Source organism: Phoxinus phoxinus (genome assembly GCF_949152265.1).
Source record: "Phoxinus phoxinus genome assembly, chromosome: 16".
Taxonomy (NCBI): Eukaryota; Metazoa; Chordata; class Actinopteri; order Cypriniformes; family Leuciscidae; genus Phoxinus; species Phoxinus phoxinus.
Window position 1 is genome coordinate 29,639,598 of NC_136891.1, and position 22,276 is coordinate 29,661,873.

Sequence of the window (22,276 nt, forward strand, 5' to 3'; positions counted from 1 at the left end):
AGAGTAACAACAGCCAAACTGTGGTCAGGGTAGAAAAATATCTGATGTGGAAAGAGAAAGAAGGCAGAGGAGATGAGAGTAATTGTGTGGTGAATTTCAGGCCGGTTTCTCCTTTGTTCTCTTATTGGGGGGCAATGGACAACAATTAGACTAAATCACTTCTTGTGTGATCATCTCTTTTGTGCGGCAGTGGTGAGACAAATTTGGGGGAGTTACTGTAATGGAATAAAGAAGAAAGCTGGAATGAGGGTGGGAGAGGTAACTCGTAGTGAATGATTAATGCATGACATATGTGTCATCATTGGATAGGCTGCAAATTTGGCCTGTTCCACAACAGCACAGCTAGGGTCTAATATGTTTCTCTCATCTACTCAAATTCATTTGTCATTCTCTGTTGTCTATTGCAGCATCATAGCTGCACAAATAAGCAAATTAAAATCATCGCCATATGGCCTTGTGCGCATCTTAAAAACAAAAAAGGCTGTGATGTAATGCAGCATTCGGTTTTGTCATCAACTACATATATTGAGCATGCATGTGACTCAGGATCAGGGCCGGCGAGGGGGCAAAAGGGGGCATTGCCCCTTCAGATCTGATTTGTGCCCCCTCCGTTTTAATTTCCCCCCTCCACCCCGAAACGCCTTTGATACGTACGATCACACTGGTGCGATTCGAACGCTCAGTGCATCACTAATAAAACACAAAATACATTCACTTACACATATGACAATCGGAATATAGCATATAGTTAATGATATAATAATAAAAAAAGGTGTATATATATGAAGCATGAGGAGCGTGAAGAGAGCGTGAAGAGACGACTCAACGCCTGTGAAGAGACGACCCAACGCCGGCGATATGTTATGCTCTAAATTAATACATGGTTAACTGATCTGTATTTTTCTATGTACATTTCTGAAATGCATTTTCTGTAAAGCTGCTTTGAAACAATATGTATTGTGAAAAGCGCTATACAAATAAATTTGAATAGAATTTAATATATTTTATTTTGCACTATTATAACTAGCTGTACAGCCTTAATCCTTACTTTTAATGCGCTCTCTCCGTCTCTTTGTCTTCAGGAAGTTAAGCACATCCTGGGATTCTACCTGATTGAACCTGTCCTTGAGCATATTTCCAAGTAGATCGACTCGCCCTGAACTCCCTCCCCGCCTCTTTTCACCCTTGTCTGGCCTCTGTAAATAAGTCATCAATGGCTGAGGAATAGCTGTGCTATTCATAAAGAGAGATGGCCGAGGAGAGGAAAGGAGAGGACAGGTGGTTATTAGAAGGGAGGGGAGGCAAACATTAAAAAAAGAGACAGAGAGGAAAGAACTGCTGAGACCTGCTTCCATTATTTCTGACTGTAATTACCAGAAATGTTATGCCTATTCAAACCAAACTGAATCCAAACACATGCCCACTCAGACCCCACCCCCCAAAATAAACAACTAAATAAATAAATAAATAAATAAATAAATATTTATATAGTAGGTCTATATATATATATATATATTATACACACACTTGGGCGTCAAATGAGCCAGGACTACCACAGTTCCCCCTCAAAAAACATAGGTGCCTGACGCCCCTGGTAATCATAATCTCACCTGACAGGAAGCAGACAACTGCTTGTCTGATCATGACCTGCTAGTGAGTGGGAATGAGATGTACCAGTTTGCAGTCGTAAAGACATAGAGAAGGGAGAGAACAAAAAGGAAGAAGACCAGAGATTCACAAACGGCTCACTCACTGGTGCAGGCGACAGAAGCGGGGTCGGAGAGGGCTCTGTAGTAGCCATCCTCGCAGTCACATCTCCACGAGCCCTCTCTGTCGTTATAACTGTGTGCGGGACAACGGGAACACTGAAGATCCTGAGATGAAGACTTGTAGAATCCACGACCGCAAGCTGGATGGTGATGGAGAGAAAAAGAGAACGAATTAGCATGCGTTCACATTTTGTATCTAGTGTTTGGATCCGACTGCCTCTTTAGCACCATCATAAGAACGAGAGAGAATGAAAGTATACCTCAATTGTTTCTCAGACATAAATCAGATTAAATGGAGAACTAATGGAGATTTTTTAGCTTCTCAGATTTTCAGACCATGTTCAACTTATATGTATCTTCTCTAGGGTTTCAGACGACATCTCAAAGTATCAAACTGCACTTAAACTCGAAATTTTAAATACGAGATATGCTAAAAATATGAATTTCAAAGTATTTTTAGCTAGTGTTGTTATCTTATCAGTAGTTGAAATAAATCTTAAATAAAATTAACTATAAATATTAGAAAAAAAGTTTAAACTTAAAAAAAATAAGTTGAAGTTAAAGTACTACAATTAGTACAACTAAAACTGAAATAAAATTAAAGCTATTGAAACATTTTTATTTTCAATATATCTATATAATAAAGCTAAACTAATAATAAAAAAACTAACACTTTTAAATAAAAATGACAACACTTTTACAACTAAATGAATTACAAAAGATTAAAAAGAAAACTGAAAATGTAAAAATAAAAGCTAATTAAAAATAATTAATACATACTATATATTAATAAATATTATAATAGTATATAAATAATACTAAAATAATACTGTTTATAGCAGGAATGTTGTCAACGATTGGCTCAGTAGACATTTTAAGACACAAATCGATACATAAAATAGCTGAGAACTATGAAAACATCAGCCTTTGAGCAATAACGTTTTCTGTTGTAATAGTCATTACAACACACATTTAGTCACTCATCAATTAACACACAGAGGCCTTATATTCCTGATCACCCCAAAAGCTCTAGAATGCCTGCCTTTGCACCACCTCTAGCAGTCAGAAATGTCCTAGAGGCAAGGTTACTTTGGAAAATAGGAAACTTAAATGGATTATTTCAGTATTTCACCTTTTATGAGGGGAAAAAAGGACATCCCACAGGCAGCCAGGGATCAGAGACAAAGCAGAAATTAGGGCCAGAACGCTTTAGGCTATTCACAAGAATCACCCTCACACGTTCCAATGACAATGAGTCATTTACTACCATACTTTATTTCATATGCCCATATGGGCTGAATTTCCAATGAAGTACCATCATCATATATTACCATTTGCATTATAATTAGACAACATTAAATACCTAATAAAATGATTCCCTCCCCACTTCATATATCATCACTAGTAAATTTTGTGTTAATTAACCTTGTGAAAAGAGAAGAAAAAAAAAACGGCAGAGAGAACAAATCTGGGGTGATTCCACAGGCTGGGGTATTTTCCTGGTTCACATCAGTAAGCAAAAAGAAATAAGCTATTTTCGGTTTGGCCTTTTGGTCGGCACTGCTGAGAGACGCTAATCCACACTTAGCAGCTGTTTGCTTAAAACCCCCTTCAGCCTAAAGAGGGAATCGGGCCCACATGATTTTTCTTAAACCCCAACCACGCCCGCATCCACAGTATAAATATTACTTTGTTCACAGCTATGCATTTTAATGATTATTACCAGGGACACAACACTACTGATTTTCAATTCCAAACCCAGTTTTTATAAAAGGGGGGAAACACTGCAGCTTTCCGTGACTAAAATGTTGATCACACAGGAGGTCGGCCGATTTCCTCATTTTAAACACCACCTTGTTGAGATGGGGGTGGCTGAGGGATACGGTATCCCCATTTCAGCAACATGAAAGCCTTGTCACTGTGTATTTTGCTCAGAACCATTGCATGGTGTGGCCGTGCAACATAAAGAACAAGGGCCTTCAGAGGCTGAGAAGAGCAGGAAAGGGATGTGATTTTATCTGGAATCTTTCTCAACTAGTGAGGACTTGTAATTGAAAGCAGCAAATCTACTTCTTGTTTGTAAGGAGGTGGTTCTAGCAAAGTGTGCCGTGAAATAGTCATGGTTAATAGAAAAAGGTATTCAGGGTTGTGAAAAAAAAAACTAATTTTCATTGTGTAAATTAGGTAATTACACCAAAAAATAAAACTGAACAAGTGATTTTAAACTATTTCAAAGGAGAGGAAAGGGAAAGAAAACAATTACAAAACCGAAAAGGGAAAAGGAACTGGAAAGGCCAGCAAAAGGAACAAGAAAAGTAACAGGGAAGGGGAGGGAAAGGAAAGGAAAGGAAGATAAACAGTAGAAAGGACAGGAAAAGAGCAAGGTGAGAAAGAGCATCAGAAATTGGAATAGTAAACAAGCTAAAGGAACAAGAGAAGTACAGGGAAAAGAAAATATGCTAAGGAAAATGACAAAACAGAAAAGAAAAAGCACAGGAAAGATTAGGCTAGGAAAGGGAAGAAGAAAAGAAAAGGTAAATGGAAGGAAGAAGAAGAAGAAGAAGAAGAAGAAGAAGAAGAAGAAGAAGAAGAAGAAGAAGAAGAAGAAGAAGAAGAAGAAGAAGAAGAAGAAGAAGAAGAAGAAGGTAACAGGCCAGGAAACCATTTCCATGGTAAGCCGGTGTGTCTGTTAGTTTTAGTTTTCATCTCTGAGCCGAAAAGATTCCGTCTGAGCCCGAGAGCTCAAGACCGGGCCACGGGCACTCAACGGCTCTCTCGTGAACACACTAAGATTAGCACCATCACAAATCACCAAAACAGGAGGACTCTCGACTGCCTTTTTACGTCTCTGAAGCGGGGAGGGTTTATTTTTACATCCGTGCGATCAGGATTTGTTTATCACGCCGTCTGAGATGCCCAAGTATCCCTGAGTTGTTTACACAAGCAACCAACCAGCAAATTAGGCCTCAAATCAAATGTAGCGCTGACACGGGGGCCCGCCTGAGAACCTGTCTCCACTCCACCTCTCTGGTTTTACTATGAGTGACATGCACAAACACTGCATTTCTGAGGCCCGAATTCCAGCCCTCCCAACACAGACGTGCAAATAGTGGCACTGAACTAGTCGAAAAACATGCTACCATTGTGCTAACGCAGTAACCCGCCACCGCAGAGATAAATGATAGCTTTGTTTTCCCCTTCCTGACAGCTTTATTTCTGTGGAGGAAAAAGATGAGGCTTGCCCAATTATGCCTCCTTCTGCCATGCTGCATAATGTCTGCTAGCATGTAATCATGACTGAATTAGCGCTACATGACCCCATGTGCCAGGGACTCTTGAGAGCATGGTAACCAATCTCTGAAACTGACATTGAGACGATATCCTCCACTTAACTGCCCATTTCTGCTCTGAATTGAAAACATGTCCTGCCAACATAACCACTTGGCTGCTAAATTGCGAAACGGAAAGGAAAAACACTAGCTTAGACGGGTTTAAAAAGTTAGCAGGAGGACTCGGTGAGCATGAGCTTTATTCGAGCTGCCACGAGCATGAAGGCGAGCTAATGGGATGTGCTTGTTGACATGGGTACGCAGAGCAGGCAACAGCAACCTCATTTACTGCACAAAGAAATTAGTCGGCCCCTTAGAAACACAGGTTGAGGTTAAACAGAACAACAGAGAAAGAGATTAAAACAGCCTGACATTCCTCCCAGAGTCTTTAGCAGGCGGCGGGTGCCAGCGTCAGTAATTTTCCTTTCAGTGGTCAAGCTGAAGGGGAAAAAAATGGTCTCAGCGTTTCTTACACGGTACTGATAATGCAGGAAGACTTTCCCACTAAAATACCTCAATTTCTAATATGTATTCTGCATAAGCCAATCGCACACAAAGCATGCATGTATAGACGATCACAACAAGACAGCAGAATCTTTTATAGGGTTTGGATACTGGTGAAGTAAGATTTCTTCAAAATCAGCTTCAACGCTGTTTTTGCCTTTGCAACAGCGAATCCCTTCTCATTTTTTAAAAGACTTATTAGAGAGATTTAACAACAACAACCCAGAGGTAAAATTCAAGACAATGTCCAGTTGAACTGCACAGACTGCTGACTTGTCTAAAATTAGCGTATTGACTACAACATTCTCTAACAGTCCTCCCTCTAGAGAGTGAGGAAATAATCACAGGCTTTCCTAAAGCAAGTGCTGTTTTTTCTCTTGGTCTTGTGCTGTCAGTTGTTTTCTCTTGTTGGCTTTCTTTCAATGAGTTTCCTATAAACTTCTGAGCTGCCCTTTTTAGAACTTTGTATATTATTTTCTGATCTCAGGCTAGGTTCAGAATGGAATGGTACTTTGCTACTTATGGAATACTGCACAGTACACACTTGTACTCCCTTGTAAAGTGTGCTTAATTGTGTTGAAAGTGCAGTTGTAGTGTACTTTAATATCTGCAAGTAAAACATTTTAAAACATACTATTAAGATTTGTATGAATGAAATAAAAGGCCACTTAAGTATACTTAAAGATTATATTTTTATTTTTTTAAGAGTACATTTTTTATGACTGTTTCTTAACACACTTTTTTAAAATTCAAGTTTTATATTAAAGTACATTTTAAATAAATGTTTTAATAATATTTTGTCATGACTTAATTAACAAATTCAGTTTGCACTTAAGTATATTTAAGTCCTTTAAAAGTAAATTATTTATGTTACTTTTATGTTTTTACAAAAGCTGCCTATGATTGTTTTTAGTAGTAAATAAAATAGTACCCATTATTTCACTATAAATGTTTCAAACTGTTTTATGCCACTTCATTTTCACTTGAGCTCATATTGCATGTGAGTGACATCCTGGAAATTCAACATTATTAACATAACAAAATAACATAAAAACAAAATTTAATTTAGACTAAAAGACAAATCTAAACATTTGACATCCAAATCAAATAATAAGTTAAATAAATACTAATTAAATCCATCACACTGGAGTGGTAATGGAAGGTCAAGTCAAGCTCATTGCATTGTTGGATACAGTATCTCATGCAGTGTGCTCTTGCATACAGTACATTTTCCTACTGTGAACAGTACACATAATGATATTATATAATTTAATTTACTTTTAAATTACACTGTGAGGCAGAGAAAAGTATAAACAAGATTAGCATTAGATATTTACTCTTGAATTACATGTAGTACACTTTCTGGCTATAATGATAAGAAGTAGATATCAATAGACACCATTATTTCCACCCCCGATGAAAGCAGTCTGAGAGAACCTAAAACCTTTCAAACTCACAGAAAGCCTGTTTCCATGCTGTCAGCCCTTGTGTGGCAAGCATTTTAATCTTTCTTCCTAAGAGGGCGAGAAATCTACCCAACTCCAGGAAACCGACTGAGGGGACAAAGGAAAGAGGAAGAATCAAAAGGCATCAAGAAAGCAACACACCAGGATGGGGTCCAATTTTGGCCCTGTACCCTTTGCATTTCTCCTACAACTGCTAGACTGAGATGAAGAGACTAACGGTAACAGAAAAAAAGAAAGAAAGTTGGATTAGAGGGTTGTGAAAATGTCAGATTAAAATGTTAAAAGATGGATCTTGTTCGGAGCTATTCGCGCAGTGCCCCACGCATTACTCGGAGCGAACAGGTTGGATTAGGGGTGTGTTCCTGATGCAGACAAGAATCTCATTCATGGCTGCTACCTGTGTGGAGGAGAGATAAGTAGCTTTCCGTCAGAAACAAAGAGAAGATTAGCATTCTCTTACACTGTGCTGAAGGACACACCAGGATGCCCTCTGAAGCCCTCAGAGAGGAACAAGAAAGACTTGTGAAGAAAGAACAGATCAAAGCCTATCAGAGCCCTCTCCTAAATATAGTTAAAATGTTAACATCATGAATTGTGCCAAAAATCAGCTGTTCATTTAAAATAGTCTCTTAGGTGCCAGTTATACTCATTTTATAAAAATAGGTTACGTGTTTTCTGGAAAATTAGGTCTATAAATGAAGTGCTACTAAAAAAAAGTGAATTGTGAAAGGTATATAAAAAAAGATGAATAACAAACACTCTGTGACAATCCTTCACGGAAAGCAGCTGTTAAATCCATCTGCATGCCGCTAAGCGAAAATAAATTTTACAGTAAATTCAGCAAATATGTAATGCCATTTTTGTGTACATAATGGTACAACAATTATCTCTTTTGCATGTAGGCCTACATTTTAAACAGAAGAGGATAGTAAGGATATATCTCTGCAATTACTGCTGAATGCATTATGCTTTGACAGTCACATTTGTGTTGGCTGGAAGTGGTCATCGTCGTGCCAAGAACAGATCTTTCAACTTGCTCCTCATTTCTCATGTGAGTCAGACTACAAATAAATGCGATTACACTCGAAATACTCTCTGGACGGTCATGAAATTGTGGCAAAATCCTGAAAGGATCTGTAAAATGTTATTGCTGTTAAACAGACCACAAAAGAAAAAGAAAAAAAAGATCCATTACAGTTAAATACAACAGCTCAACTCATCCCCATACTTCTGCCCAGATGGCTTTCCTGGCATATGATATGTTCTGTGATAGCCGAAAAGATGGAAACATGAAATGTCACTTTTACAGTGAAAAGGAACACTTTTAGAATGAAGCAGCCTTTTAGGAAAAAGGACTTGGGCTTTCATCAGAATTTAAAATGCCTTTGAAATGCTTCCTTCCAAGTGTAAATGCTGGTCTTGCTTGTAGCTGATTGCAAAACAAAAATATAAGCATATCCCGAGGCACCTGCACTTCCTCTTCCACGTCACTCGCATTGATTTGAAAAAGATAAACATTAAAGAATTTAACATTAAAGAAATGAAACCACACATTATTAGCTACATTTACATTCACCCAAATATTTAGCTTCTAATCAGATTGATGGCTCTCCATTTCTGAAAATTCGAATTGGATTCCACAGTTTACGTTTCATTTAAACAGAACTTTCAGAATCTGAAATCAGATTGGATTCATTCAGATTAACGTAAATGAATGCATGTAAACATACTTACAGCATTACTTTGCTTCCAGAAATTATACTGACATCTCGAGTTAGCTCCTCCCCCTTAAACATGCGTTTTTTTTTACCTATCTTTTTTCTTTCAACACAAAGTTTGTGTGCATGAAGTGAAGCACAGCTGTTAGAAAACAACAGATTTGGTAACCACTATAACCAGCTAATCAGATCTAAATCAAACCTCCACCATCAGCAAGTTATACCTCACACACACACAGAAACACACAGTCTGGATGACTTTGCAGCTTTGTTAGAGGAGACTAAATGAACACACAATGGCGAACCGGCAGAGGTCCCTCATTATAAAGCCAAACACAGTCGTGACCTGTCCAAACGCGCACGGACGCACACCCATTTGGACAAACGCACATCAACGCACAACGAAAGCCAACCACACACACCCTCTAATACCCGTCTCCATCCCTGCCTAGAGACTAAATGATACAGCACTCCATCAAATCCCAGCATCACCGCTGGTGATCCATGAAAAACTAACATGTGGCACACATTTCTATCTTCCAATAATCATCTCCTCAGACAAATGATCGTTTCATATAGTCTTGATTACTGTGCCGCTCATAGCTGTCCCCACAAAAGCAGAGAACGATATTACCTTCTAATTTTATTGATTCTTTTTTGGCACAATGTGTTCACTTCGAGTTACATTCAGTAATAACTTGGCTGAGAGACAGTGCTCTGTGTGTGTGTGACATTTCTTCTCCTTAATCTCATTTTATGAGCAGAGAGAATTTAGTCTGCTTCTCATTAGCAAACAGCATCTCGGCCCCAGCAGAGCACCGCAAAAGTGGAAAGATTTTGAATGTGAATTTGGAAAGCTTCAAAAAGCATACAATTCGTTTAAACGTGGGATCTCAGAGGATTCAATTGTAAAAGTACACTGTGACTTCCGAAAAAACATACAAATTAGTAATGCCTTATACACAAAACCGCCTATTATGCAAACACACAGTTTATGTTAGTTTGCAAATTTCTCATTAATTACCGGTAGATCTTTTTTCCATGAGGGGTTCTGTTGATCACATTGCAATCATATCCTGAAATAGATAATTATATGACTACAAATAAAAATAAAAATGTTTGATTATTTGCCATATAAACAATTTCTTCTGCCATATATACAAACTTTCCCCTAGGAAATTGGATTCATCCAAAATCTTTCAAATGCCGTAATGTACTCGTATAATCACAAAACATCTGATAACAAATAACCAGCCACTTTCTGGTTTAAGACACACAAACTCTACTTTGCTTTTGAATGGAAACGTGCAAAACATGAGCTTCCTCAATCCAACAGCATTCGAAGCGTGTTATTTCTGTCATGTGTAATGCAAAACTAAAGTTCAGCAATCTACAAAAACACAATGAAGCTGCACATGACTCAGCAGAGAAATGTCATTCCATCAAACGCACATATTTTGACAGCGCGAACAAAAACACTGCAGCGATGTGAAATAAATAGCCCATGTGAATAGCCAGGAATCTTTGTCGTTTCGCTAGCAACGTTGTGATTTCCGTGGTGTCACCGGGGTCGCTCACGGGCTGGGCACGGGGTCAGTGAATATTAACTTCATTTACACATGGTTGCAAACAGAGCAGCTTGCACAATGCAGGCCTGCCTGCTCTGCTTAGTAACGTGAGCAGCCGAGCTGACAGGTCACTGCCAGGCTGGAAGATGGATGAGCTGAGCAGTTGACCCTTGGCTTGCCTGAGGAGTCAGCTCTATGGCTTCTTTCCCCTCCAAACAAAGACCCCCTACTAGCAACCGCCCTGCTCACAACTCCAGCAGCACTAACAGGTCCCGACATCTCCATCAACCCTTGCATGCACACAAACACACAAGCAGATTTTGATAGGCTTAGTCTTTTTAGCCCGACACACCCGGCGAAACGCTCTTTTATGCATGCATTCACACACATGCTGCCCACACTATGGGCAGCTTACCCCCTTTAGCTGCCTAAACGCTGGCACACACACTTCTCTTTTCGAATTGCTCTCTGCTCATCCGTACTAATGGATGCAATTGGACAAGCGGACACTGTGTTAAAAGCAACAAAGCAGCCGTGTGTGTGTGTGTGTGTGTTCGGAGCAGCTCTGGCCCGAGGCGACCGGGTGAAAGTGATATGTGACCAGGTTGAAGGCCTTAACACTCAGTGAGCATCAGGGAGGGTCTGTTGTCAGAGGGACTCTCCTCTGGGAGAGCGGGAAAGCAGGAGACTCAGCAGCTCAATCTCTCCCTAAGAGCAAAATCAATAACTTATTACATAACTGCACACTTTTCTCCTTTACAGAGTGAGAGAGAAGGAAGGAAGACGTCTTAGGAGGCTTGTTCTAGTATGAAAATGTCTTGCTTATATCACAACGGGACTTCAGAAAATGACAAGGGAGCCCATTGACGCTTTAATGAATCATTTAGGAGCCAAATAACTTTTAGTTGACAAATTACAGAATCACTCGGTTGTTCAGAAGCGCTGTTGCCCATGTTCATGTTTGTCAACTGCTGTGGTGTAGTAGATCCACTGGGATGTGTATTAAACGCTATGAATTTTTTCTCACAACTGTTAGAAGATCAGTTGGTGTGTGGAAAAACGATGTGTAGTAGACATAACTGATTCGACTCAAACATACTTGGATTCACTACGCTAGACAATAACCAATATTTTGAGTAACATATCTGAATTCTTTAGAGTAATATTGTACAACAAAACTATCTTTAAAAACAATCAGTAATTAGACAGAGAATGTTTACGATTCTCTGCACATTAGGAATCAGATATATCTGAAGAATGACTTGAGTCAGTGAACCCCCATAGATCCTCTGAACGAGTCACTGTGTGAGTGAGCTCAAGACTGATTCATTAAAAAGAACCAGTTCAAACAAGACATTTGTTCATGAATTACATCACAGTGATTTCTTCACAGAGTTTTTTTTCTTTATTTAATTATGAATGACAGTATGTTAACCATTTGTCATTTTAACCTAAGAACTTTTTTTTTGATCCACTGAAACAACAGGAAATGTGATTGTGAACATGAAGCAACTACAACACATCAATAACTGGACTACAGCCAACTGACAGCCTTGACAACACAGCACAATGACAGCTCCCATCATGTTCAAAGCCACTTTCCATCTGACAAAACCGAGGGGGAAAAACAAACAGTGCTCCGAGAGCATGCCGCTGTTCTCCAAGACCCTGACTGGCCGAGAAGGCCATTATCCATCAGCAGATGATTCTAACCCTGACAGTTTTAGACCCAACGGGCTTCCCTGAGGAACTCGCCTCCGTTTGAATAATTAAGCTCATTTACAGTTCTCTAACGGATGACCGTTTGTAGCCTTTACTTTCACACCTTATCAATCACTTGCATGTCAAGCCTTTATACAATCCTCCCACCCCCAACTCCTGGTGGCATCATTTGATATGCAAAGCACGGCCTTCACTGGGCCTGGGTCTTGCTCTTGCGTCCCTCCACCTCGGCTACTTCTGCAGCTAGTCTCCACAGCTATTGCCCTCCTTCTGTGTTCTGGCAATCCATCAGGCTTTGACTAACTTCTGTCCAACTATTTGACATCTGGGAGATGGATGGTGTCAGCGCCTGCCGTTGCCAGTACCTCCTCCTGGTAGCATGTTAGCCAACGCTAGCTTGTTTTCCCCCTTAGAATAATAAACAGAGGCTTGCCTTGTAAATAGCGCAAACTGGAAGAGCGGGTCAGCTATCGGTTAATATTAGGCATTTCGTTAGACAAGATACAATTATTAATGTGATGTGATTGAGCAACATACATTCCACGGATTGTTCGCAAAAGCTTAACGGAAACAAAGAGATCAATGTCTGTCTACAAGGACTCCTTTTTCTTGCCTCCAAAGGACTTAGTGTCTCCATTTTCTCTGAGTAGACACTGTTGAACAGAGCTTCGCAAATGAATAGCCGCTATTTTTACTTGAGCTCTATGCAAATAAACTCTGGCATGCTCCTGAACACTTCAGATTCCTTTTTTTCCCCAACACCCATAACACTGATTCTTGTAACTGCATTGAGCAGATCTCTAGAAAAGCAGGAAGGAGTGAAGCCTTGCATTGAGACTGTGCCATGAAATTATTTGACAATGTATGACTTTTTATTCTGGGAGATGATATTTTGAAGGTTTTTGGCGGTAAAATAGAAGTCAATATGGTCCAAAACAACATTGGAGCCCATTCACTTTCATTGTGTATTTAAACAAATAACTTATTTTATGTTCCAGAGAAGAAAGAAACAACATCAATTATTTGACCATTTTGTGTGTGTTAACTATTCCTATCAAAGGACGGTTTTAGAGTTAGACATTTTATAAGTTAGTGGCATCTCAAACACGTCCCAACAGCTAAAGTCATCCGCCTAGCGCAAGTATGTAGAAAAGCAATTAAAATACTGTGCCAACGGATGTGTGTCCTGTGCGAACGCCTGTTTAGAGGAAGAGGGGGGAAAGGAGGAAGAAATGAAAGACACACAATCCTCCATCAGGCATCTGATGAATGAGATGGTCAAAACATGCATTTTCATGGCCCTCCTTAAGTTTCCCCACTCAATTTTTAATGCAAGACATTTTAGACTTTGTTCCGTATGCATGAGCGTCTGCTTGTGTGCTTGTTCTTATATAAATAGTGTGGATTTTATAACAGAACACTGTGAGATGGTGTAAAAACAGGAGCTTTCGAAAGCTTCAGGGTCACAGTGCCTTGGTCGAGCCCCTGAGGGGAGGAAGAGAAAGAGAAGATAAAGAAAAAGAGAGAGTTGCAACATGAGCTGTATACTCCTGGAAAGATCAGTCCTCCCATATTAAAAAGACCCCTGTCACTCACAGGCCTTCAGCCCCAGATACCGTGCACTGCATTATGGTTTCCCTGACAGAGGGGGAAAACACACCAGTATTTTTCAGTCTGGTTGCTGCTCGGGGGGGAACTCTGAACAGGCAATTTAATATCGGGAAGATCGCTAAGAGGAAGTGCTGATGCGGCAGTCTCATGCTCATTTTATTTAGATTAACTACAGTGGTAATATCACAGCCACTCATGCCAGGAGCGACGCACAACTCATAAAGTGACAATGGAAGGGGGCAGGAATCTAAATGGGTGACAGGGTTTGTTTGTCGCCAGCTCTGAGAAAAACACGCGACATTGTTTTTGAGGAATGCAAGATGGCTTCGTGAACAGCGATTCATTCACAGGAAAAGCAATCGAGATTTTCTGAGAGTTCGACGTTGCTTCGCTATTTAATTTTTTATTTAATTTCTTTTTTTTTGCTTTGAGTGAGTAAAAATTCCTGAATGTTTAATAGGTTAAAAAGGGTGGAATTGTAAAAAAAGACATAAAAGGCATCCTTTTATTATGCTTAATGTGTGCCAAATAGCCCATATTACATAGAAGCACCATCAACTTTCTCCTTTGCTCCCTTTCTGGCTTTTGAAATAGCTTTCAGCTTTGCAGCAACCTCTCAGCGTGAAACAGCCTTGCCCATTTTAGCTTTTGATAACATAATAGTGTTCTGAAGCACCCTTTACGTGATAACTTAATGATGTAGACGTGTATGTGCACCGCATAAAAGCTATCCAAGCCTTCCGGAGATATCTGATTAATCATTACTGGTCTGCACACTTGATAATCTATAGGTGGAGGAGGTGACCCAGATTGGCAGAAAAAAGGCTGGACGGCCACTTAAACCACACAAAACCAAGAGTTCCTCTCCCGCAGATCCTAATCATGTGTCATGTGACTGCCAAAAAAACAACGCTTAGCACCATTAGTGACAGTGATGGCACTGGGACTGTTTTAGTCTTAATTGCAGAGTATACCAGAGGCAACTGTAATTGTGTTTCCTGTTGGGACACTTCTTAAATAACCCCAGGTCTCCGCTGTTTATTTTCTCTTTCTGTCAGGGTCATTTCAGAGGTCCGGAGAAGGACCCGGCGTCAGGGCTGAACCTCCTCCGGACGCGGTGTCATTTGCGAGCGATTGGTTTGGCTCGGTGCCAAATGGAAAGAGAAGAAAAGAGACGAAGAAAGGGAGCATGGCTGTTTCTGAGAGCTAAGCTGGAGTGCTAGTTATCATTTAATTCCAGTGTCAATGTGCATAAGGCTATAAATTAAGAGCCCACAAATCAAACTACTAACAGGGATTCCAATTATTGTTCCAAGGATTTTGCACCCACATTTAATCCATCATTATTATCTCTGCCCAATAAGCTTGTTCTTTTTTTTTCTGTCCTATTTTTTTATTATTAATCGTTCTTCTTTTTCAGCATGTTTTGTTTTGTTATTGCATGGCTTTACTGTAATTCGGATGAATTACCTCACATTGGGATAATTCTATGCTCGGCGCTCAGGCAACCAATTAGAACAAGGATTGTCTTGGTAAATGGACACATAAGCAAGTCTTGCGCATAATAATAACTTATTAATTGCTCCATTGTCCTCTCTTCTGTTGCATGCAAGGTTAACCAGTGTCACTCTAGAGCATGCCAACAGATGTGTGCAAATGAAAATAAAGTACTCACGTTCACACGCATCTCCCTTCTGGTGAAATCCAGCTTTGCATATACATTTCCCAATGGGAACCAGCCATTCTCCTTCTGCGCTGCAGTGCATTTTGGGAGAGTTGTCGGCCTCCTCCTCTGCGTCGTTGACGCACATACCCTCCACTTCCACCAGCGACGAAAACTCTGACCCCGTCACCGTATCTGGGAACGTGGCCAGGTTCTCAATAATCGACCAACACTTCTTGTAATACACTTTGACGGAGACCAAAGCGATGCAGGCACCTACATCCTGGAAGGCCAGGTAGAAGCCTCGGCGGGAGAGGGGCCCGATTATACGCACCTCCGTGTTGAGCTTCATCTTTCTTTCCCCCAGGTCACCCTGAGTGAAACTCTCGTCCGCAGCTATAGTGTCAATTTTCACATACTGACTCTCCCTTATATTCCTGCCCACCTCCACGTCGGTTTCCTGGTAGTACAAGTTGAACGTCTCCTTGCAAGAGCCAACCACCCCTGGAAGGCTGTTACAATCCCTCAAGGTAAACTTCAGCTCCACAAAAATCCTCTGGGCATCGCCCTTCTCAATCCAGTTAGTCCGTAGCCAATTGTTCTGATTTGGCTCCATGACCTGGCAGACCTGATATGTGCGAATGGGTGTGTAGTTTTCATCCAAGCCGCTGATCTCTTCCCACTGAGAAAAAGGAAAACGCAGTTAATCATCATTATACTGTGAGCTGTACTAAAATGCTCAGGAATAACCTCAAGGGAGAACGTTTCAGCGTGTTAAAACTGGCCTCACAAATGCACAACTCCTTGATATAAAATGATTTGCATGAATTCATCTGCAGACAGGTGCTTGTTTTTTTGTTTTTTATCCTTTGCATAAATTGAGAATTTAAAATATCTGTATTGCATTAATCTAAAATACTTAGCAATTATTGACAATTGTTGGTATCAGTCAATCAATGCAAACACTAATAAGCACATTAGAATGATTTAAAATGTATTTTTTAATAATTTACAAATGCATACAATAGTAATAATGTATACTACCATTTAAAATGTTTTCACATTTTAGAATAATAGTGGTAAAAAAAAAAAACACTATAAGTTCCGTCAAGTATCCGAACGTTGTGCTTCTTGTGTTACTGTCAAAAATAAATTGGTTTTCATTTTTAAAAATGACTAAATATATGACTCAACCCGACTAATTTTCTGGGTTTCTCTTGAACAACTTCCACCTGGAAGGCTTAAATTCCATGTACGCTGGACACTTGTTGGCTGTGTTTCTTTCACTATTTGGTTTAACTAAAACTAACAAATTACAATGCTGTAATTTTTTAAACTCTAAATAAGATATATTGCAATCAAACCACATGATAAACAATCTGATAAAATCTGAATCCTAAACGTTTAAATTGCTGTTACTTATTTAGTTTAGTTTCCAGGATGATTTTGTGTTCAAATCAATTGTTCAAAACCTAAAAGGCTTTTCAAAACACAAACAAATAAAGAATATAACAAGTTAATTTACAAAGTTCAGCAAAAGATCACTTAGTTGGCCTTAGTTGCACGACTCTAAAAACAAATGCGTTTGCATTTTACACGCCTTCCTTAAACCTTTATAAACTAGTTGAGGATCAACAACGACAAACAACTTTTAAAAGTAACAAAACCACCTTCATATAAAGTAAAACCAAATTACCATTGTTTAGCGTTTTAGAAACATTGTGATGTGGTGCAAAGACTGCACAATAGAAAAAAAAACACACACCACATAATTCTAAGTTGCACTTAAAATACTACAAGCAGTAAGCGCATTACAGAGGTGAAAATCATAAATGTTTGTGTGTAAAGACAAACTTGTAAAGTTTCCTTACCCCGCTTGGAGGAGACGATATCCATTCCAGCTCTGTCTGCTGCGCCTTTGAATCCAGCAGGATCACTGCCGACAACACATAAAGCGCACACTTAGGCTACAATAATGCATCTTTAATTGTGATAAATGTTTGGCACACATCTCGCGCATATTCCAGAAGCATTTTACATCGCGATAGAGCGGAGAGACAGACTAAAAGTGAGAGAGTGCGCGAGTTTGACCCATTTTCAGCAGACAGCGGTGGAGATTTACGACAATAAGCACCTTACATCTCTGAAACCTGTGCGACACCTGTTCGTGTGTCAATATAACCGACGGACACGCTTTCTCTCTTGGTGTGCGATACAGAAATCGGTAAAGTTCCTTCGTTTGAACCGTTGAGGAGATTACGCGGATACGCGCGCGCAGGGTTAAGAACGCGTCGCATTTAGCCGCTATTTTGTTATTTAAATTAATTTAATTGAGGTGATGTCTGTGTTTTGTGTGATCATATGATTAAATAAATCTGATTAAATAATAAAATAATTAATTAATCCAATGAAATATTGGCATTAAAACTCTCAAACGGGCATTAGGTGAGATCAGAACCTTAATAAAAAAATATATAATTTAATTTAATAAGCAGCCTAAATTCGTCACTGAGTAGCTATGTTGAGTAATCAATACATATCTAATTGAACTACAGCAAACAGCCATAAGCTCAAATGGACGTATGTATAGCCTATATCTATTGAATGATCCTTTAATTTCATATTTCGGTAAGGAGCCAGGATACCTTCGGCTTATGCTATATGTAATATAGTCGATGATGATGTATAGCCTACTTATTTGCAGTACAGACATGTATGCTAGAAACCTGCTAAATCTGCCTACTCGATAACTTGGTAATACAGAAGCAGTTCGATTACTTGATGATTGCAGGAGGTTTTCATCTCAGACAATTCCTTTACTTTAACTGAAGATGATCCCATGAGTGTTTTAAAATAATAACGTGGTAGGCTATATGTTGCAGTCCAGTTGCAGAATTAACTGTATGCCGCCCGGTTGGTTAACATTAAGGCACATCAAGCAGATCTTTTCAAGTTTGTTATCGCTTTTGTTTGCAGTAGCCTAAATGGAAAGCACATAGTGTTTCCCGATGAAATGAGACCGTGATAACCAAGCGATACAGAGCTGTGAGATTTAACCTTAACCAGATAGGCTAAGTATAATTTGTCTATCATGTTTTTATGTCAAGTTGCGATGTGCAGTTGTAAATTACACGTCTTCGTGTCTGAAATAGCGAAAGTCTGTGCGTCAAGGAAATAAATACTCATGATATCAGACACAGTCAAGCGTATATCGTTGTCTAATGTGTGATAAAATAAAACTGTTGTCTGTCAGACTGTCGATACTGTATCTGTTGTAACTGCTGGTTTGCTCGGTGCTCGCGCTCGCACTGTCAGGATGCAATAAAGGAAACTTTAGCACTCACCCTCTCTTGTGTTCTGTGCTATTCCAGTGTTCACATAAAAACATAAATGAAGGCAAAATATAGTCCACAAACACGAAACTGAGGTGCAAACCATGGTGCAATTGAAAGTTGGCTAAACAGTGTGCGCTTTTTCCAACGCGGCGTTCCCTTCCCATTGACGACGCTCCAGCACCAGCTCTGGGTGAATAAACCAGCCGTCTCTCACTCAAATAGCATCGGCAGCTGGGGGGCGGGGCTTAGAACATTCAGCGTGTCACTCACTTTGACTGACAGAGAGTACACCCACCTTAGGCGCGCGAAAGGCTTTCGGTGTAAACCCGCGGACGAATCACTTTACAGCGAAGGCGGATCCTCAATTTTAGTCTAAAACAGACTAGAGTGCATTCACAAACTTTAAGATGAGTCGGGCAATGTAAGTCGTTGTTACATTAAGAAGAACATTTTAATATGATAATGTTCGATTTGAAATGCTGTAGGCTACTTGAAGCTAATACTTTAAACGCTGTTTTTAAAGGAAAAGTAATAAGTACAGTATAGGCCTATATCAAAACAAACCTTGATAGAGAGAGAAAGTGAGAGAAATTTCACTGCTCAGAATCCTACTCTATCAAGATAAGACTTGAACCTTGGGTAGGGCACTCAAAGCATGTCACGACATCAGAGGAAACGTTTATATTTTTCCCAAGTCATTGAAGAGCATTACATCATAAGCAGGTAATCCCTTAACAAATCTCATCATGGTGGCTGTCTTGTCTGAGAGCTGTTTTTGAAAAGCATTGTCTACTCATAGCAATGTCAAAACATTATGTTGTCAATAATCGGCCATAATTCTGTGTGAGTTACAATATCTATCTATCTATCTATCTATCTATCTATCTATCTATCTATCTATCTATCTATCTATCTATCTATCTATCTATCTATCTATCTATCTATCTATCTATCTGTTCAATTTTCCAGTAAATAGTGACATTTTTCCAGATTTTTAGAATAGTCTATTTGTGCACCTGTAGATTATATTTGCTTTTATGTTTGCTTGTATCTCTAGACACTATAGAGATATTAAGAACTATTCTAGGACTCTAGAACTATTAAGAATGTATCTTTAGTTGGCAATTCACAACAACCGTGCCTTTTGTACACATGTACTCCAAAGGGACAAATATTAAGTTAAACATAATGAACACTTTTGCAAATTTAGCACAATCTTAAACTTGTTTTACATATCTGTGTATTCCATTATGGAGTCCCATGCCTGCAGAAATTAAAAGCAAATAATGTAACAATAAAGTTAAAAATAAAAATAAATATAGGGGCAATGATAAATAAAGGGGGGGAAATTAACATACAATCAGTTATATTTGTTTTATGGAATAGCCTATTTGATTATTGAATTGAATGATATTGTGTTCACATTAATCTATTTATTTTTAATTTCTGCAGGTTTGGTCCTCCATATCCCATGACACTTGGGATTGATAGACAACAAGGATTTTTCACAAGTTATTTCGTTGAAAAATATTAAATTGTTATATAAGGCAGAAGCCCTTGTTGACTGACTAGTGAAGGGCAGAAAGTCTGTTGTGTAGGTATAAAGACAGAGACAGACAAACACAGATAAACATTGACTGCTGTGTATTTTAGAAGGTCACCTAATGAGGAAAGTGCCCTGCTGCTTCTGGGCAATGGGTGTGGATGCATCGATTCATTATATGCGTTACTGCTCAAGAAACGTTAGAAGATTGAGCTGCTGGGGTTTTAAGCGGCGCCAATGAATTGAGATAAACACAAAACACAATTAAAAAGTGTAAAGTTAATTTCCTGCTGCTCAGATGACTTGCCAAATCACTGATAAATGAAAGCATGAAAGGGACCTCATTACCCCACAAACGTATAATGCATTTGTTACAGGTCACTTATGAATCTCCATTTCCTAGAATGAGTAAAACAACTGTAATTATGCACCATAAATATTGATTAATAAACTCTGTGCATCACAAATGGATGGAGGTAGACAAGGACTCATTTCAAGGTTTATTTACCTCTTTTCTTATTTGTTTTTTGTTGTTTGGCCTGTTTATTATGCAAATTATTTCTAATCCTCTTTACCCTTGATGCACGCACCTGGTTTGCATATTTCCATTTTGGTGTATTAAACTAGCTTCAATGTAAAAGTAATGTTTTGGACATATTTTAGTACCGTAGTCAATATCTTAAACTAGTTTCTGATCAACTGGCATAAGTGTGAAAATGGCAAGATATTCAGTATTTGCTTTGCACATATGAATATCACTGTCTGAGCTGGACCAAACACAGCCATGTAAGCATGTATGAATTCATGTTTGAATATTTATAATCAACAAAATGTTCATTAATATTCTCATTCAGCTGGGTCTCGTGTGATAGTGCCAGGCTTTCCAGGTTTCCTCTTGTGGTTGTTAACATAATAATTGCAGATTTCTTCTTGGTAACTCTTGAAAAAAAAAAAGAATCCCCAAATCTTCATATTGAAACTCAGAATACACATTTAGCAGCCACATTAGTGAGTCCTCATCAGCTTAATGTTGCCATGGCATCAGTTAATTGAATTCCTTTGTTTGAATTGGGATTATACTATAGTAGTCATGTGGAGATGACAGTTTGTGTAAGCGACGTTATACCTGACTCCACATTGAGCTCTAAGCTGAGCCCTCACAAAAAGCTAATCATTTTAGAGGATACTTCATTCTGAGTAGGTCTTTAGTGTGTCTTCCCTGAGTAGAATTACCATCCTTCAGTAAAAACACTAACCGTTATTGTCATTTTACCCAAATTCATTTGAAATTAAATGGCAGAAGTTGAGTGAAGTGTACTAGACTACTAAAGCAATATTTTAGAAATTAGCTAGTTTGTTGAAGTGGTGATCCTGCGCTAGAGGTCATACAAATGTTTATTTTGGACTTAAAAACAATAGTTTTTCCCCCCGAAAAAAATGTGGCAAACACTCAGGGGATACCACTTCAAGTGAGCGAATTGACCACATTTATAAATGTCTGCCTACACACAAGTGCTAGTAACCAACAAAGAAGGCATGGAAAAAACTAGGACATGACTTGTTCAAGGTGTTCTTATTATGTCTTATCTTTTTGGCAGTTATTTGCGGCATGCTTCACAGCACATAGTGAGTAGATCTCTTCATCAGCAGGCAATAACATGCTGTTCTATTCTGATGTTATTTTCCTCCAGGACTGCTTGGTTTTTTTTCATACTTTCTCAAGTCTATCTAAAAAAAAAAGAGCTGAAATGAATAGAGGGCAAGGCCAAAATTACTATTAAATACTAATATATATATTTTCCACTTACACCCAAGCTTGTTGGAGTGGAACACCTTCAGAGCAGCAGGCTGTCGTCCTGATCCCTTCGCTGAGGCTGGGTGGAGCACAGCCGGGCTGTCTGGATTCTTTGAGGGCTTGAAGGAAAAACCACCCACAGATTTAATATCCAGAGGGACTGAAAGCCTGGTGGACGGCTGGGCTTGAGCACCGTGGGCAAGTTTCACTACTTTTTATAGGTTAGTAATATAACGTCCCAGACAAAATTGGG

General features: G+C 39.1%; 1 protein-coding gene across 2 annotated transcripts in view; it reads right to left on the bottom strand.

Moving 5' to 3' along the window:
• epha7 (eph receptor A7) overlaps positions 1–18,901 on the bottom strand; it is a 79,876-nt gene extending 60,975 nt beyond the window's left edge. For both annotated transcript variants that reach the window (XM_079639167.1, XM_079639168.1), the window contains exons 1-4: positions 18,695–18,901; positions 17,222–17,286; positions 15,363–16,032; positions 1,754–1,909 (exon numbers count right to left, since the gene is read on the bottom strand). In XM_079639167.1, coding sequence (XP_079495293.1) covers positions 1,754–1,909; positions 15,363–16,032; positions 17,222–17,286; positions 18,695–18,788 — 985 coding nt within the window. In that variant the 5' untranslated portion in view covers positions 18,789–18,901. The remainder of the gene's footprint in view (positions 1–1,753; positions 1,910–15,362; positions 16,033–17,221; positions 17,287–18,694) is intronic.
• Positions 18,902–22,276: the final 3,375 nt, after the last annotated feature.